This window comes from Magallana gigas, chromosome 4 (genome assembly GCF_963853765.1).
Source record: "Magallana gigas chromosome 4, xbMagGiga1.1, whole genome shotgun sequence".
NCBI classification, from domain to species: Eukaryota; Metazoa; Mollusca; class Bivalvia; order Ostreida; family Ostreidae; genus Magallana; species Magallana gigas.
Window position 1 is genome coordinate 36,652,676 of NC_088856.1, and position 20,931 is coordinate 36,673,606.

A 20,931-nucleotide genomic window follows, 5' to 3' on the forward strand; every position below is an offset into this window, starting at 1 on the left:
AAAAGATGAATAGACCGTTTTAAAAAACGAGGTTAAAGGGAAGAAGAAAGTCTGGGGTAGGTTGCATTCTCCTTTCACTTTACTATTGAATTATTGAAACGGTATATCATTATAAAATAAAAATGGACAAGAGAGAAATGCATGTTATTCATACATATATGCATGTAGATGTATCTTAGTGCACAAGGAATATACAATCAGTTTACATTCTTTCACTTTCTGAAGGCATTGTAACCACTAACCACTCTAATAATTCACGAAATTCCCATACGAATTCATGTGCAATGTAGACGGTGGTCTTGGAACACTTCATAATTATCTCATCAGAAAAAAAATGGATCCGCGCCGCACATAGTATCCCACCACCAAATCTAGTTTGCATTTCAACTGGTTCAAAATTGTTCTACACTCTAACATTTAGTATCATGAGTATTTTTCCATTTGTACTTAAATATGTACACGAATAAAACATATATTCTTCTTATATACAATTACATGTATCAATATTTACAATATACCGGACCTTATTTCATGGATACTTACATACTTACCCCCCTCCCCTTCGACATTTCTGTTAACAAACAAAAAAAAACACCAAAAAACTCCTAATCTTCCATGCGAATAAATTGTTTTGTTTATTCAAGGTACATGTAGGTAGCCAGGAGATTTAAACCCTTATCTCCACAACAAGGAAGTTAGATACACAAGTCTCGTATTCTCTCAGGTGTCATCGACGCCATTCCGAACGAAATTCTTTTAAGGTCACATTGCTGGTAAGTAAGAATAATTGTATCTGATGATGGCAAATATTTCTTAAGCGTGATATTGATGTAGTTCAATATCATTAATATGGATTAAGTCTAAATTATTTGGTCGCTCAACGTTGGGTAATTCTATATTGAAGTTCTTATTACTAAACCGAAAGTTGTGGCCATTTTGAACAAAATGACTTGCGTTTTAAAATTCTCAACCATCGGCTCATACATTCACTAATGTTTTTGTTTACATATAAATTGTTCTTATATAATTGTATATTGTAAACCAAAAGCGGATTCAGAGGGTGGCGCACCCGGCACGCGCCCCTTCTATAAAATTGTCAAAACAAAGTTATACTCCTTCGGTGAAAGAAAATATACAACTTCCGGATCTTAATTAAGAACTTTTTGGGATTTCATGGGATTTCTCTACATTAAATTGATTTCAACGTGTTGTATAAAATTAAAAAAAACATGTGTAACGTACATAGAAAGTCCATTTTAATTACCCTCTCCTTGGGTTCAAATGTGACCAGTCATTCGATTTTAGGTAGTTTGTTATACTAGGTACATGTACATGTAAGGTCTAAACCGACTCTTCCGTGTTTATTATACATCGTCCCGCAGAACTTAATTTTTTTAAACTGATTAATTTATAGCCATTCGTAAGGAAAAGGAAATGTTTCTTATATTTCTGCATGGCAGAGGGTTTTGATAGGATTTTGTAGGTCTTATGTTTACAAATGTATAAAAATTTCAAATCGTCACCTGGGCCCCCACCACGGCTGTCCAGACCCCTTGCCTACAACTGGCGCCCCCTCTAAATTCAAACCCTGTTGAACCAAATTATCTGGTTAACAAAGAAATGAGAATCGCTGTTTCATCTTGATCAATAGTCTAAAACTGATTAGTAAGGAAAGCTACAATGCTCGGATCTGAACGGAGGGGGAGGGGGTGGGTCCCTAGAAACTTAAAGGTTATTACATTCACATTATTCCCCCATTATCCCCCCCCCCCCAACCAGCAAACCCCTTTGACACCCCCACCCCCACTTGGCAAAAAAAATGTCTGGATCCGCGTATGACTGTACCTTATTGTAAATATTATTATTAGAGATGCCTAGATAGAAATTAGTATAGAAATCCAAAAAGTTGATAATAATAAGGAATGGACAAAATCAAATACCTCTATCTAATAATTTAAACTATTTTAGATGTCAAAATGCTTATACATACATGTAAGTGTGCGTTTGTGTGGAAGAAGGGGTTGGTAGAAATGATTGACTTCATGCGATTTTTAATGGCAAAATAAATGTTACAGATTTCTTAAAAATATTTGCACATTTCTCATTTAAGATGGCATCTGAATCCCAAATACCACCCGACGCCCAGCATTATTTGGTGTGTGGCACTGAAGGCTGTGAGAGGAACTGCCAGTTTTACTGCAATGACTGTCACCAACAAATGTGTGAACAATGCCGAGATGAACATCAGAAGAATAAGAAAACCAATAGCCATGACGTCGTCCCTTATAAACAACGCAAACGGCAAATACCTGTCGAGAAATGCCAGATCCACCCAACAAAAAAAATGGTTCTTCTCTGCGAGGAATGCCAAATTCCAATTTGTTACAAATGCACTGCCACAAAAGAACATCGCGGCCATGCGTTTACAGACCTAGAAATAGATTTTGATGAAAAAGTTTCCCTATGTCATGAAGAAATTGCAAAAATTAGAAATTATTTTGAGCCAACTTCTCGAGATTTGAAAAAAGAAATTGCTGGCGATGTCACAGAAATAAAGAAGATTATGGACGTTATAAGAACGTCCATGAAAGCTGAAGCTGAGTCTTTGAAAAAGCTGGTAGACACAGTCACATCAGATAAAATAAAACAAGTCGACAAAATAGAACAGTCATTATTAGAAACATTAAACGGTCAAAACCAAAAAATAGATGTCTACATTAACTATCTCAGTGATTTAATCACAACATTTTATAGTTACCTATCTCCCTCAAACATAAAACAAATAACACTTGCTCTTAAATCAGAAAGCTTTATCATTCGACCTATACCAGAGACATCCAAACCAGTCCCACCCGTATTTACTGCCGGTAATTTCAACAAAGAAGATGTCACCAAACTACTGGGTAGAATAACTGTTCAAAACACTAAACCAGAGAACAGAAAAATAAAACCCATGGAGACTGCCTCTACACAGTTGAAACCTACAGGGAAACAAAGAAAACAAGGCAGAGAGAAATCTGGTGTGAAACAAACACTGTCTCTGTCTTCCTCTGTCACCAAGGTCAGGGAGTACACAGTACCAGGTGTTGATGATGTATATCATATATCACTGGGTAAATCAGGCAGACTCTGGGTCAGTGATATAGATGGTAACCTTGTCCAAACAGATCTACAGGGGAATCAGCTACAAAAGATACAAACCAGTGGCTTAAGAAATGAAGGCTTCCACACAATCACACAAGACGGGGATCTGATCTATACAGAAAAAGGCAAAAAAGCCATCTATAGACTAACACCGGATAATACAATCACTGAATTCATTAAAACAGGAAACTGGAAACCACTCAGTATACACTCCTCCCACATCAACGGGGACATACTGGTGGGGATGATGACAGATAAAGAGGCTGAAGTCACCAGGTATAACAAGACAGGGACAGAAATACAGAACATACAGAGAGACAACAAAGGACAGGAAATGTATTGTCTACCACACTACGTAACAGGAAACATCAATGGTGATGTCTGTGTATCAGACTATGATAATGCTGTAGTGGTGGTGGATAAATCAGGACAAAACAGGTTCTCCTACACAGGTCAGGGGTTAAGGTTTAATCCCTTTGGAATATGTACTGATGTACTCGGTCACATCCTGGTGTGTGGTACTAACAGTCAAACAGTTCATCTCCTGGATCAGGACGGTCATTTCTTGTCTCTACTACTCACAAAACAACAAGGAATGGTAAAAATATATCCCTGTAGTCTGTGTACGGATGATGAGAACAATCTTTGGGTGGGACAAAGTATCACCAACACAGTGACAGTGTACAAGTATCTACAGTAAACATTATATATCCTTGCATCAATTAGGGACTATGTGTGGGTGTTGTGAGACAATGTAACAACAACACTGTGATAGTGTACAAGAACTGGTATACACAGTATTTACTGGGATACATATAAATCATTCATGTAAACTAAACCTGTGTATGTTTATTCTTAATACCGGTATATACCAATGAATATTTTCCATTGCTGACGAATTAGCAAATAAATATATAACTATGTATTAACAATATCAAATTATTTTGAGTTATAAGGTATATTAGAAACTGCTACGTGTAGTTTGAATCTTGTCAATTATAGCTAACAAAAAGTCTTTATTTATAAACGGTGGTTTCTGTCCAGTATGGTTGATGTGCGAAATATGAGATGTTAAAAAACAGATTCATGTATTAAATGTTATTTCATGAATAAGAAAATATATTTAAAAAAAATAAGTTAACTTGTTTTAAGCACCACATATGGGATAAATACGATTGGAGAGAGAGAGAGAGAGAGAGAGAGAGAGAGAGAGAGAGAGAGAGAGAGAGAGAGAGAGAGAGAGAGAGAGAGAGAGCGCTTAGCGTTACATTCACATTCGCGTGACCTAGAAGGTCACTTAAAAAACACTAAAATCGTTATCACAAAACCAACACAACAGCTATTATGGACAAATAAAAGTATACCCCAATGCGTTGCGCCAACTGCTATCAAAACATGACTTGCAAGTTGAAAACCCAGACTTAGATCATTTTCGTAAAATACACAATATAATGTTATATAACAAAAGCTCGTTAAAATTCGGTCAGATATACCTGCTTCTTAAGACTTACAAAATAAAAGATAGTGTACACTAGATAACAATTACTTTGAATTCAATGGAAAATACTACAAACATATTATAGGATGTAGCATGGTGGAATTACATCACCTTAAATGTTAGAAACCAAAATCTCCAATCAAATTATGTCATATAAAATACAAATTCGCAAAGTTCTATATCACGGAAGATTTAGAGATGACGGTTTTATAGCCTTTAACGGCACAAAAAAAGATAAGTTATAGAATTCTTAGCTGTCACGAACATTTAGAATTCTCAATTCAAAAGAGGTTACTCTGATCAGGAAGTAGACCAAGTTATTAATGGCATAGGCAAAACAAAAAGAAGTAGAAAATGGTCTTAAAAAGAAAACGACGTCAACCAAATGCTACGATTACTAAAACACCCCCTGAGAATGTTATTGTCATTTAAATTTTAGATCACGTGGTTTTGTTTGACCCTTTCAGTTTCGCAGTAAAAATCATACCTCGATTTTATAGTCTACTTCATAGATTCTACATGTAGGTACTTGTAGTGAAATATAAAATCTAAAGGTTTAGTGATTTTAAACTTTATCATCATTAATTGGTGGAAAAATGTGTTCTAGAAATAAATGTAATAATACAATAAAAAAATAGTTTTTTTCTGCTGTTGCAACAATTAACATGCTTAATAGAGATCCCCCCTGAGGATTAATTTTTGATCCGCGCCTGACCTAGTACTATAGCATCAATAGTAAAACAGAGTATAATACTATTTTGTTCAGAATGTTCCTTAAAAATAGCTCGATATATACAAAGTTTTTATGCAAAACAGACACCCATTATTTTTTTAACAAACATGGTATTGCACACCACAAGCATCAAACATGGCTTTGATTTTATTAAGCAACACAATGTTTGTATTTTCAACCACTTTACACGTGGTTGAACACGAACAATAACTCTGTTCTGAATATTATCGTTTAGTATAAATATAAATTAAGACTTACATCTTAAAAGATGTTCATGCTTTAACATAAGTCAAAGCAGGATATGATATGAAAAAGGACCAGTACTTACGTATTTTGAGAATATTATTCGAGCACTTATACTTCTGCTGGAAATTTCACAGGAACTAAACAAATCTCGGTGAAATCTCGTGAACTTTCATTCGAGCACCTCTGGATTTATTACATACTTCGCAACGATAAAAAAAAAACCATTCAGAACACATTCACAGGGGTTTAAAAACTCCCGAATTTAAAGCTAAACACCGCTCGTTAATAGACACCGCCACACAGGTACCTGGTATATAAACACTTTGATTTCGTTACACCCGATTGCACATCTGAAACTCGTTGCCGACGTCTAATATTTCTTCGGGGTCTTTGGATTTTATGCATTTTATTCTTATTTTTTGTGCATATTATGTTTGTAAATTATATTTTGACCATTTATTTGGTGTTTGTATTCTCCTGGTTTCAAAAATGTGCGTAAAACTTGATAATTTCATCGCAACCGAGTAACACGGCGAGGCAAGATGTACGTCCACATAGAGACCTCTACAGCAAAGTACTTTAAACTGCTAAGAGGTCTGTAGCTTATATAGGGGTTGTAGGAATAACGGTGGTGAGAGAGACATATGGCGGACAAGTCCTATTTACGAGCAGTGTTCAGCTTTAAAACACTTGTAAACAAACACAATTTGCGAAGAAATATTCATCAACGAACCAATAATTGGCTACAATAAATACAAAAGCATAAGCAAAATGATCATTCTATTACGCTAATAAAATATTAGGACTTTTAAATAAGGTGGACCCCTGATGATAACGGCCCTTAGAAACCAGAAAAAAATATCACATTAAATTTTCAAAAACAAAGTTTTTAAAAATAAATTTAAAAAAAAAACAAAACAAAAGAAAGCGCCGAAACACTCTGACTTCATTGTAACATTTTCTTTTACTGTAACAATAACTAAGTTGTCTAGAGTGTCGCATTTTAGTAAATTTATACAATTTTGGTTGATAGATGTTTTTTTTGAAATTATATTTTGTTAAGCGGATATATACAACTTTTAAGCATTTAATAAGTCTGTCTGTATTGAACAACATATTATTTTCTAAAAACACAAAATAAACAGAATTAACTCTTCCTCACAACACGCTTAAAAATACAATAATAACAAAACAAGAAAACAAATCATTGATTAACATTAATGATGAAAACATTCCAATACAAACGTGCAATAAAATCGAATCTTTGAAAAAGGAAAATAATTTTTGCTAGAGTGTAATCCACCTCTGTGGGTTAGCACTGACCTCTCTTGGTTATATACGTAAACACGATAACGAAAAATTCGTGGTGATTCGAATGACTGCATGCTCACTCCACATATTGCAGAATTATGATGCTTTTAACACAAATCAGCGTGAATGGAATTGTGAGAAATTGTCAGTTGAAGTGACATGTGATTTGATGATGAATAATGACTGAAATTTCTCGTGTCTTGGTGACGGTTTCGTTTCCATCATACTGACTCTCAGTAAGAACATTTCCTATAAATTTTATCTTTAGTGAATCGAGAATTATCTCCATTTTTTCACGGATACTGAGGACATCCTTTTAAAAAATTTCCCAAATTAATAAAAGACAATAGAAAATATTGGGAAAATATTTTTTTCTGTAAATTTGATTTTTTGTCATTCTTCTGTTCAAGTGCTTAATCGTTGCTTAAAAGATGAATGATCATATCAAAATTAATGAACATGTTTGCAATTTGGTTGCATATCCACAGGAAAACAAAAACAGTTGTTTAGCAGAATTGACAACAAATTAAGTATAAATAAAATTTCTTAATTTAAAATATATACCGTTTACTATGAATCTGTAAGTCGTTAGTTCGAACCCCGCGGAGGCTTTAATGATTTTTACCAAAAAAAATTCAAAACATTTTTTAAGGGGGTAAAATATTTCAAATTTCGAAAATTCTACACTGGTGAAAGTATTATGATTATTATTTTTTTTTACATTAAGATAAACAGGTGCCCCATACCACCTTTACATCGAAAAGTGTGAGTAAATGTAAGGAGACACAAGCCACCCCTGTGACTGGTTTTCACTGCCTTTCTTTGATGTCAACGTGTTCTTATCATAGAGCTATACACAGAACAAGAGAATCGCAACTCATGTTTAAAAAATCATCGTCATATAAACATTTTTTATTTATATTTAGATTTGATTGAAGTCGCATTATTTTCTCTTGAGATCATTTCACCCTTATTAAGACGGTGCGATTACAAATAAAAGATTGAAAGAATCAGATGGCTGTTTAAAAGCAGCCATCGGGAAGTCCTAATCGTAGTAGTACTATATTATGACACATTATTCGTAAGGTTTTCTATCATATTTTTTGAAAGTACATCAAAGCAAAGATATTCTTGGGAATCTGACTACTGATTTCGAGGTACAATTCACACGCTCAATGCTTACAATCATATTTGCTACGTTGAATTAAGATTGTCGCAAACGAAGTCCCTGAAATGGTTTTCATGTTTAGAAAAGTCTAAACATGTATACCACATTTTGATTGATTTATTTCTGCCACGACAATATTTTATCCACAAAGAGAGGTCATCAAATTCATAAGTTTTGTAGTCCCTTTTCGGCATTTAAGTAACCGTTTATATTTTGAATTGTTACATCATGTATGTTTCAAAAGTTGTTCAAACGTCTTAGATAATAGATATAGAATGGACTTCACAAAAAGGATGGAGGGGAGATAAGACTAACATATACAATAAATTACTAAGTTTTCTTTTTTTCTTTATCACTATCATCTCCTTCAAAGTTAAAGTAACCCATAACTTTTCCCCTAAATCAGGCAGGACGAGCATTGTGTTCCAAAGTCGGGCACTCTTGTCGTCCTCTTCCCACCCCCAGTATCAACGCGCCTTAATAAGAATGCTGACATTACATGTATACTTGTAAAATTACAGATCAAACATGTACATCTGTATACATCGACGATGCTTAAGTTTAATAGTTTCCCTCCTTTCGTGAAAGCAAAAAAAAGGAAACATTATGTTTGCAAAACGTTTTCACGTTAAGCCATTTTTGGTTGCGCTATATCATGTTTTATTGTAACTGTACAAACTCAATGTCTGGCCATGGTTTCATGGAAAGCCCTCGGCTGAAGCCGGTCATCGAATATCATACAAAATCTGTCCAAGTTCAAAGATCACGTGTACCTATACTACAGTGAAATAACCAATGGCATCTAGGGGAGAAGAAGGGAGTATGAATTTCACAGACACGTCTTGTTTGATTAAGGATCTTCTCAATACTTTGATTTATCAAATCGGTTCCGCTGGGATTGATATAATGTTCATCATTATTACATTATCTAGTAGTAGTTTCACGTCAAGTTCATTGTTTTTTACTTTCATGAATTACTTGGTTAAAAAAAATTTACCAACCCCAGCATTATTAATTAACGACATTAAATGTCAGGTAACAACCTGAAACAGGATTATTTGGCTTATATCATGTTATGTTGTAAGTTTTCAATTTACCGGAAATTCCTAACTGACTTTCGGGTATTTTAGGTTAATTTTTGTTGTTGTTAAAATTTACTCCTGAATAAACATAATTTTCTTTATGCCAAACATTTTTAAAAGGTGAATAGAGCTTCCGTAAGGGCATGAAATGGTCGTTAATGTGTAATTTCAATACTTTGTTTAATTTTTCTTTATCACTGGCGAATCAGAATATTTTGTTTCAAAAATCTTAATAACCAAGCAACGTAAAATATCACAAGCAACACATATCTATTACCGGTATTTGTGTAATACATGTTTATATATATATATCCATGTTTATCCGTTGAGTTGTTGATTTTAAAATGAAATTTGTTAGTCTTTGATTTTGTGGAGGAGATGGTCCATATACTTTTAACACTACTAGAAACACTTTCACAAGTACAAATGCATTTATCTGATTTAAGGGAAACTAAAGTAGTATTTCAAACTCCATTACTTTCATTTTACACGGCATCAACATTAGTTTCAATTTAATATAAAAAAGGAATTATAACTCTCCTCAAATTAAAATATTTCTGATGCATAAATAAACTTAACTTTGAAAAAAAAATATGATGCAGTTTACATTTTGTTAAAATATGAGAAAGTTACGTGAATTGATTGATTTATATCAGATGTAAATACTATGCAGTTAACATTGATGTGAGATACGTGTATTTATCCCAGAATTAACTTTTATTATTTAACATACTGTATGTGTTGTTTTTTTAAATCACGAGGAGTTAAAACAAGTGATCTCAAAATCTGATCTATAGTTTATTTGTTATACAATTAACATTAATTTATTTAATTATGTTGTACATGTAATAATTAATAGAGTTTTTTTTGGTTCTTTTCTAAAGCATGTATATAAATGATTTCTAGCAATAAATCTCAAAGTCAAAAATAAACTGCTGACTATAGGAGACCAATTAATATTTATCGAAAGTTATGTATTTCTGCATCTAGACAATTCTTATATAGACAACAGTATTAAAAACTGCCATATATTTAAATTTAAAATTTATTCAGACACAAAAAATGTTTGTGCCATAAACAGACAACTTGCATTCACTCAAACAGGTCTCGGCTGATTGACCCATTTAAACGTGTAGTAAACGACACACACAATTCCCGCCCCACCCCCGCCCCAATCCACAGTCCCTAGATATGACATATTGATAGATCCATACACATTATTACATATATTAGACTGAGTATGTATTTTATTATAAATCGTATATGTCTTGATTCCTGCAGTTAGGTTTCCTTCTTGATCGCTCTTGGTTATGGCGTACTTAGTTTTTTAAAGAACACGTTCTGAACAAATTTTTTTCTGAGGACTTTGAATAAAAAACAAAAAGAATAATTACTAATAATATATTTTATTAAATATATTTTGTGTTCAATAGAATGTCAACGCCAAGAATAACACTCCCAAGAATCATGACCATTGTGACTGAATTTGTTTCAAGACTGATATTTTTGTTCATCAGGAATTGGCCAAAACACATCTTTTGGTGCAATTTTTATGTCTAATACTGATTAAGTTTATGAGATATAAGATCAGGGAAAATAACATGTAGTGTAAAGTTGGTAAAAAAAAAGTTTCTCTGTCCTTTGATTCATTTATTTTCCCAAACTTTGAACTGTACGCATACATGATCAAAACCGTGTACTAGGTTTAAAGTTAGCCAGTGCCATTCTGTTCAAAGTTCAAAGGTGGATTTCACTCAATCATTTCATATCTTGTGACCTTTGAATTAGTATGTCAAGGTAATTTCAAATTGTTAAATTCAAGGTTGATATTATACGTGGCAATATGTATTGTGATTAAAAAATCATGTTTTTCCTGTTCATATTTAGAATTAATTTAAAATTATAGTTTGCACATTGTGGGTTCTGTTATGGTATTAGTTAATTAGATGCGTTATGATTATGTCAATACTTATTTCACTAATCTTTAATTTGTAGTCTTAGAATTTTAGCATGTGAATGAGGAATCATTTTGAATTTTGTATTTAATGTACACCCAACTTTTAAGGCTTTAGTCCCCATAAATCAGAAATCCGTTTGAATATCAGTCATTATTGAGATATGCATTTTTATAGAGTTTATTTTTTTTTAAATGTTTTCCTTCAAAATACAACCAAAGATAGTTATTTTGACATGATTTTTATTTAACTACGTTTATATATATCAGCTAAGATGACAATACTATATTCTTTTGAAGATGATATCCGTACAAGGAAATCCTATCTGATTTGTTAAAGATGTACTTTTATCTCTGTTATATAACCAAAGGAGTTTAACATTTGGATGGTCCTGTGTTAATTCATTGTATCCTGTACACTTAAATGTTACGAGAGAGAGAGAGAGAGAGAGAGAGAGAGAGAGAGAGAGAGAGAGAGAGAGAGAGAGATTCCATGTATGACAATTAAAAGTGATTAGAATGTTCATTCCTCATATATTGATATTAAAAGATATTTTTTGTAAAAGAATTTGTTTTAAGAATTGGAGATGATGGATAAATCTACCAAATTTCAAGTTCCCGTAATCTGCAATATTTCCTTGTTAACAGTTTCTAATTCTCTTGTTGTTTTATACCTGTACTTATAAATGGCATTTCTTTTATGAAATGAAATGTTTTAATAAGTTTATGATCCACTAGCTGTTTTACAAGCTGCTCTTGAACATTAACTACTTAGAAATTACACTTTGTAAACAGCAAATGTAGCCGAACTGCATTTAAATATTTTAAAACAGAACTATGTTATATTTGATATAGTACATACATGTATGTGATTGTTACACAAACATTCCACGAACAAACATTCTCTTAAATATGCCATCCTTTTCAGTTTTGAGATGTTATGCAGTACATGCACATGTACATGTATATAAAGGGTGCGTCTTTTTACCCCAATGAAGCCTAATGATACCCCAATGAACTTTATAAGGATAATAAATGTTATTCAAAAGGTATAAAATTTAATTGAAGTTTAACGGTAATTTAAGGTCAGACACGACCTACCACTGTTATTTTCAACTTTTTTCTATCTCCGCAATGTGAAATTTTTTATTTCTGTAATTTTAAATGGTAAACAATGAATGGATTGTGTTCTACGTTGATACGTATAAATGATAAATGCAGAAAACGGGGAAATTAAAAGGGAGAACCCCTCAATCCCCAATTGCTTTTTAAAATTGCCCCCCCCCCCCCAATTGCTTTTAATTCTTATATGGGACAGTAATAAAAAGTTAGAGAGAAATTTGACCTTGGAACAAAATTGTATATATCATCCATTTCAGTTTGGATTTTTTAAAACCCAGCTCGCTCCTCTAAATATTCTAAATATTCAGCCAGGGGTTTGGTTTTTTTATTTTAATTTAAAGATTAGTTTTTTAAAAAAGGACCCCCCCCCCCACCCCCATGATATTAATGTGTAAACGGTGTTTATTCACACGCTTGCACGGCGTATCTTTTAACTACATGTATGCACATATTTAGTATCTTTGTGGTATTTCAAAGTTCATTAGGGTATCATTGGGGTTCATTGGGATATCAATTGGTATCATTGGGGAATCATTAGGAATATTTGGGTATCATTGGGGTTCATTGGGGTAAAAAGACGCACCGGTATATAAAATATTTTTAATGAACAGTTAAGTGTACCATTGACACTATCATAAACTCTTTCATGTCTAGTTAATGTAATTATTTTTATGTGTAAAACTTATTTCCGATGTTGATAAAAGTAAAATTGAATAGTTAAAAAAGTAGTGTCTTCTTTTACATTGGGCATGTACACTAACAATTATCTGATTCAAAATCATCCTTGGATTTTTTTATCCAATTTTTATCAATTAAATCACATTACTCATTCTTTCTTTGTATTTGTTTGTATCATGTATTACTTCAAACTAAAATTAATCTTTCCCCTTCTTAACACTTTCCAGTGTGGCCTTAAAATGACTCCTATAAAAAATCTCTGTAATAATACTTAAAGAGAACTTAAAGGTCATATGAAACGATGTCCTGACCATATTGAGTTATATACGGTAATGAGGTCATAAGTGCCTATTTAATAAGACTGACATTGTTTTTTGGATATTTTATGCAAAATGTGAGCGCCACAGTCGATCAAAATCACTTAATCGGAAAAAGGAACATTGACTTACGCGGCTTACCTCCCTTGCTGATGACGTTAGTAAGACCCAATAGCTTTATAAAGCTATGTTGTGAATACAAATATCCATGTCATTTTGCAGCATTTTAAAAGAAATAAATACTATTTTATATAAAACTTGTATAATTATACAATAATCAACTATGTCAGTATTTTTTCTCTCAAGAAATGAAATCGTGTGCGTTTATATTTAATAGCGTGTACTTATTCATTTTCGAGACTGCACGGAGAATGAATGATTTTCTTCATAGATCCACATGCAAGTATAATACAATTTTAATATGCGTGTATATATGTTTTGTTTCGATCTTTTTAATGAAATTGACAAATTCAAAAATAACTGATCGTTTTTTCCCATTTGCACGTTCATGCAATTCATTAAGATTTTTTTCTAAACAACTTATAGGCCTCGTGGTGCCTCATTCGCTTCACGATTATATTGTTTGTTTCGCTTTCAAATTCACAAACATGTTACCATTTACATGTAATTATTTCTATTCTAAGAGAAATGTCTTCAAATGTTTTGTTTTTGAAACGTGTACTTGTATGTGCGGTGTTTTGATTTTACAACGGGTATGTGCGGTGTTTACTCACAGATCCCTTTTATCTCACTTTCTTCCGCAATGTTTTCTTTCGGTTTTTTTATCATTATTATACCCGCATTTTCTAAAGAAAGTTCGGGTATATTGTTGTTACTCTGTTCCGTCCGTCCGTCCGTCTGTCACGTTTTACTTTCTCAAACTGCTCTTACATCTTATAAACCAGCAAACTGAACTCTTGGAGTTTGATTTGGGGTATCATGTTGTTTTGTAAAAAGGTTTAAAAAATTCTCTGTTACTCCTGGGGGTCAAATAATTGGTAAAAATTGACGTTTTTTTTCACAAAAAACCTTCCTCGAACTCCTCCTACATTTTCAACAGTAGAAAAATCATCTTTTGGAATATGTTTTAGGGTATCCTATAGATGCGCAATAAGGTTTTGGAATTTTCAATTTTGTCCTGGGGGTCATTTAATGGCTGAAAATGACGTTTTTGTTGTGTTTTTTGTTTTTTTTTTACAAAAAAACTGGTTTCAAAAACGTCATTTTTTGGGGGGCAGTAGCCAAATGATCTTGTAGAATATAATTGAGGGTGTCATACTGAGGTGTGATCAGGTTCCAGAATTTTTTTTCATTAAGGGGATCAGTGGGCAACAAAAAATAACGTTTTTTTGTAAAAAAAAAAAAAAAAAAAAAAAAAAAAAAAGTATAGTTCCCAGAACTCCTCTTACAACTTTTGGAGTAGCTACGTCATCTCTTGGGATATAATTGGGGCTGTCCTATAGATGTGCAATAAGGTTTTAAAAATCAAATTTTCATCCAGGGAGTCAAATAGTAGCAGAAAATTGACGTTTATCACTAAAAATAAAACATAGATCCAAGAGCTCCTCTTATGATTTAATGGATAGACACATCATACATGTATCTTGGGATATGATAGGGACTGGTCTGTAGATGTACAGTGAGGTTTTAAAAATTTAAATTTCATCCAGGGAGTCAAAAGTAGCAGAAAATTGACGTTTATCACTTAAAAAAACATAGATCCCAGAACTCCTTTTATGATTTAATGGACACATCATATCTTGGGATATGATAGGAATTGTTCCATAGATGTGCATTAAAGTTTTGAAAAATTAAATTTAACCCTGAGGCCCATTACCTACATACCTTTTGATGCCCTTTAAGGATCAAGAATATATATGGTTAAGGGGTGGGGATCTCAACTGTTTTCGATATATTCTTGCACTTCCTGTTCGAGGGGGGTAATGACCACCCCCGGGGCCCAAGACCTACATACCGTTTGATGCCCCTTGACACAAGGAACAAGAATATATATGGTTTAAGGGTGGGAATCTCAACTGTTTCGAAGATATTAAGGGACTTGCTGTTTGAGAGGGTCAGGACCACCCACCGGACCCATGACCTACATAACATTTGATGCCCCTTGACATCAGAAACATAAATACCGTATAAATGGTTTAGGGGTCATGATTATAACAGTCTCTGAGATAAATGGCAATTTCAAATTCCTGGGGGGTGGGGGGGTGACCCCAGGGGTAAGATCTAATAAACCCTATATATTGCCAGTAACAGTCAATACATATGATTATGAAAACCCTATATTATTATCTTTGTCCGTTTTCAAGTTACCATTTACAATAGAGTCTACGATTCTTCCTATAAGGTTGAATGTTAGACCCCACACCCTTTTGAGACCCACCCCACCCCCCGGAAAAGTGGTTGTCTAACCCAAAATGAAAAAAATCAAACCAGGGTGCACAACTAGATATGCAGGACTATCATATCCTAGAGTTTTGTACAATTCTGTTCAGCCATCTCTGAGAAACAAGTTCAGAGCGGGAAAGAAGAAAAAGAAGAAGACGAAGAATAATAATACATGTATTAAGAACCGTACAAAAACAATAAGTCTCCAAATTTCATTCGGGAGACTTAATAATAAAGATTAAATAGAGATAGGATCATCAAACATCAATAATTTAAAGATAATTGACAATGTCTGATTCTAAGGGGGTCAGGATGACTCCTTAGGGTCATGACTTACATGCCATAATGATCTGATGCGCCATGACCTAAGGAGGAATAAAATCTTTGGATTAAGGTGGGGATCTCAATGGTTTTTATGATATTTGATAATTTCAGGAAGAGCACTTGGGATCATGACCTACATACCATCTGAAATGCCTTGAACAAAGAAACAATAATATAATATGTACATTATGTTTGATTCAATTTAAGAACCTAGATATAGATCAATCATCTATGTTTTGTAATACTTCCTATGTATATATATATGTATTAGTTTGTGTTTTGTTCTATACTATTCATGTTCATGACTGTAGTATGGCTTATTCTTATTTTGAATTACATTAAGAATTTTTCAAATATATGACTTGGAACCCCCACCCCCAACCAAACTCAAATATAAACTGTTCTCCCCCCCCCCTGCCCCAGTTGTCGAATGATCTATTAAAATCAAGATATAATTTGGGTGTCTAAAACATTTATAAACTGGTAAAAAATGTTATTCTTAAAAAAAAAATACATTACACCTTGCATATTTGACAAATGATCTATTGAGATATGATCAGAGGTCATATTTCTACCTTGGGATCAATATAACTAGTATTCATTGACAAGTTAAAATTAATAACAATAAATGATTCAAATTATAAATGTTTATACTCCACATTAACCCCCCCCCCCCAATCTAACCTGGTTCTAAAGATTCAGTCTTCTTAATACACTCTTACATGTGTACAATAGCAAATTTTAAATCATTTCTTGATTGCTTTTTCTCTCCTGGTGCACATTGACATTTTGGAAATTGCTTAATTCAATTTTTAAGATTTATAAACAAAAGTTATTTGCATGTGTATACGCCTATTTGGGGCAATTGTAAAGTCTCCTAAACAAAGCAGTGACATCATTAGGCTAGGAATTACCCATATGGATCAAACACTACTGTAACATATGAATAAGATAAAATACTTTATCATTTCTAGTTCTAGAATGTCAGGGTGTCTCCAAGGGGGCATAATCTATATACAATTTTATGCTCAATGACACAAAGAGCAAGAATAAATTATATGGTTTAGGGATGAGGATCTCAGAAGTTAACAAAATATACAGTGTATCATCATTTCCTATTTCATAAAGGCGGGGGGGGGGGGGGGGGTTAAGACAACACCTGAGGGTCACAAGTGTACTTTACACCATTTGATGCATCATAATGACATTAGAAGGTATTTTGTATTTTCTTGTTTCGTGGGGTCAGAACAGTCCCATAACCTACATTGTATTTGATGCATTATACTGTGGTTTCATTAATATTCGAGGGTATCAATTTTCGTGGATAAAGTGAAAATCACAGTTTCAAGGATACGTAAATTCGTGGCCAATGACCCTATCAATAGAAAATATAAATAGAAATTACACTTCAATGGGCATTAAATTTCGTGGATCAACTTAACAACGAAATCCACGAAAATTGGTATTCAACGAATATTGATGAAACCACAGTAATACATTAAGAAAGAAATACTCCTTCCTTCCTATTATAACTCATATAAAAATGATAAGTGTCTACACTTACTTACATGTAATACACAAATTTAATAAGAAATTGTTTATACAGGGTCAATATGGGGTCAACTCAATAGTGCAAGTCTGACAAATGAAAACAATAACTTTTGCAACTAAAATGACAGAAACTTTACAAATGCGATAGGATAGGTAACGATGATAAGCTTATTTAAATATTAAAAGATGATGATATAGTATGCTAGCTGTCAAAGGGAGATCACATTTAGAGGGTGAAAGTAGAACTTATGTATGCTAGCATCTCATTATATTGTGCTACTAGCTGCTACTATACATGTATTATGCTTACTTATATTGGTCAACATCATAATGATAATCCAATTAAAACACAATAATGAATTCCTTTAGCTGATCTTAACTAATCCTTTTCTGCATATGGAAAACACAGACATGTATGTATACACGTGAACCGGGTGATCTTATCGAAGAGCTGGGTAAAACTAGTACCCGCTAATGAGACATGCAGATCGACCTGTGTTGTGTACGTAACTTCAGACAAAGATCAGTAATCTGTAACATGCATGTATTTTTATGACCTATATATTCTTCAAATCCACTTGCACTATTTTGTTAGGTAAATAACAGCTTATTTTAATTTAAGGTGGTGCAGGACACCTGCATAGTGATGTATACTTCCTATTGAGATAAACAATAAAGTATATTACATATTAATTAAATATTTACCCCCCAAATAATGTTACCTTACATTGAAGCGCAATGAGTTAGAGCGTTTACATGTCCAAGGTGTCGTTTTGGTAATTTTACAATTGATATAAATGAATTTTCATGGGGAGGGGGGTCTGGACCCCTCACTCCCACCCCTTTTCTAAATCTGTGCACACGATGAAGTACATGTAGGCACACAGAAGCAAATCTAAAACCGGCAACCGCCATGGGGAGGGGGGGCATAATTTATTTTTTAATTTTGTTTGTAATAATTATATAGACCATTATACTTTCTATGACATGAAATGTTAAGATTATTGATTAACTGAAAATTCACTGCAAACAGTTCAACCCCAAATTGCACATAAAGTGCTGCTTATGTGTATCATCATATGGGAAGGGATCTCATCCTTCATGCAGTTATGAAAATTATAATATTTAAATGTATTACCAGAGCTTGCATACTAGTATGGCCTTTATTTTTAATTAAACTGGTACAAAACAGTGTTATTTATGGGCAAACACTTGGTGCGGGTATTACTGTCTAATGACAGCATCTAGTTGATGCTTGTATTTTATAAAATCTGTTGATTATCTTCACATTCGTTCACAACTATTTTTATCAAACAACCGATTTATTTTACCGATACATTTCTAAATCCTTAAATGCCATATTTCCGCGATCTAAATTTAATAAAACGTTAATACACGTGTACATAAAGTTTTTTCTAATATAAAGATATTGCTACATGTATATATCAATAATTATTTCAAAATAAAATTTAAGAATAATTTTGCGGCATTTTATAGCAGCTCTTAAATACAAACTATGTACACAATGCCTCAAACATTTTCATTGGCCTGCCTTATGCTTTTTTGTGATAAAATAAATCAAATCAATTAAAATACTTTAATTTCCTTTAAATGTAGCTCAATCATTATACGTACCGAAGAAGAAAATTATGTTTCTATTTCAAAAGGATACGAATAATTCATTAATCAGCTGTTAATGTTGGAGCATTTCCTTCGTTAATTTTCCACTGCAGTACGGAATCTTCACTATGATCATGATTTTACTCTGGTGAAAAGCTGATATTTAATTAGATTTATTCATTAACGACCAATTAAAACTAAGTCATCTGTAGGCTACGACGAAATCAAACGATTTCATTTGAAAAGAAAGACACGTTCATGTATGCAAAAATTACTAAAATTTAATCGATAAACTACTGTAAAATTACACTAGTTTACATCGGTGGGTCCGTGAGACGTCATAAATCCACAAAATCAAGAAAGATAAGCGGGGAAGAATTTTTTCAGGTGCTCAGTTTTCACGGTTATTTCTCAGTAATGCAAAGGCAAAAAAATCTTACAACACGTATTTAAACATTTGTTTATATCAAGCTTTATATGAAAGAAAATCATAGTGTTAAAAATCGTTTTATATGACCTTTAACCCTTTAACTACCAGAGATTTAAGAATTTTTATTAAAAACTGACAACTAATTTTCAAGTCAATTTTTTTTATGTTTTCTAGCTACTTTTACATAATATAACATATATATATATATATATATATATATATATATATATATATATATATATATATTCTGAAAGGTAAAATGTTAAAGTATCAAATTATTCAAAGTTACATGACGTCTCCGTTGCCATAGCAACTAAAGACGTGCTTAAATAGACACGAAGGCTATTTTTCTATTTTATGTTTTCTAGGTACTTTTACATAATATAACACACATATATATATATATATATATATATATATATATATATATATATATATATATATATATATATATATATATATTCTGAAAGGTAAAATGTTAAAGTATCAAATTATTCAAAGTTACATGACGTCTCCGTTGCATAGCAACTAAAGACGTGCTTAAATAGAAACGAAGGCTATTTTTCTATTTTATGTTTTCTAGGTACTTTTACATAATATAACACACATATATATATATATATATATATATATATATATATATATATATATATATATATATATATATATATATATATATATATATATTCTGAAAGGTAAAATGTTAAAGTATCAAATTATTCAAAGTTACATGACGTCTCCGTTGCATAGCAACTAAAGACGTGCTTAAATAGAAACGAAGGCTATTTTTCTCACTTGTGTCCATATAATATATTCAAATTGCAAAATAACTTTAATAAAGTAGGAAATTTTAATTATACCCTGTTTACACGAGTCAGTTTAGACTTTAACTAAGACAACTTCAATCTGGTACATATCTAATACTTTAATTCGAACACCTTCCCCCCCCCCCCCCCAAAAAAAAAAAAGATTAGGGAGTTACTTGTAAATCAACTGGTCCGCCTGTTTGTCTGTGCAATCGTGTCTGGCCAATATCTTTCTTATCAAGAATAACTGGAAGTTCATACTTCATACAAATATTGTTATGACAAAAATATGTAACATGACCTTTGACTCAAGGTCATTTGGTCATGTTCAAGGTCACTGACAATATAAGTTCGTAATTTGTGTCAGGTGCATATCTTTACTATGGAAAATCACTGGAAGTTCATACTTCACATAGAGATTGTTATTACGTACCAAAATAAGTGACATGACCCTTGACTCATGGTCATTTTGTACAGTTCAAGGTCACTGACGAAATAAGTTCAAAATTTGAGTCAGGGGCATATCTTTACTATGGAGAATCAC

The 20,931-nt window shown here is 32.6% G+C and overlaps 2 protein-coding genes across 2 annotated transcripts in view; both read left to right on the forward strand.

Moving 5' to 3' along the window:
- Positions 1-700: 700 nt before the first annotated feature.
- The window catches only part of LOC136269759 (E3 ubiquitin-protein ligase TRIM71-like), a 36,915-nt gene continuing 16,684 nt past the window's right edge, over positions 701-20,931 (forward strand). The window contains exon 1 of the mRNA XM_066082311.1: positions 701-773. The gene's annotated coding sequence lies outside the window, so the exon portion shown is untranslated. The remainder of the gene's footprint in view (positions 774-20,931) is intronic.
- On the forward strand, positions 1,231-4,184 carry LOC136274735 (E3 ubiquitin-protein ligase TRIM71-like). Its single transcript, XM_066082310.1, has 2 exons — positions 1,231-1,305; positions 2,111-4,184. The coding sequence occupies exon 2, from the start codon at positions 2,111-2,113 to the stop codon at positions 3,842-3,844; it is 1,734 nt and encodes a 577-aa protein (XP_065938382.1). The 5' UTR covers positions 1,231-1,305; the 3' UTR covers positions 3,845-4,184.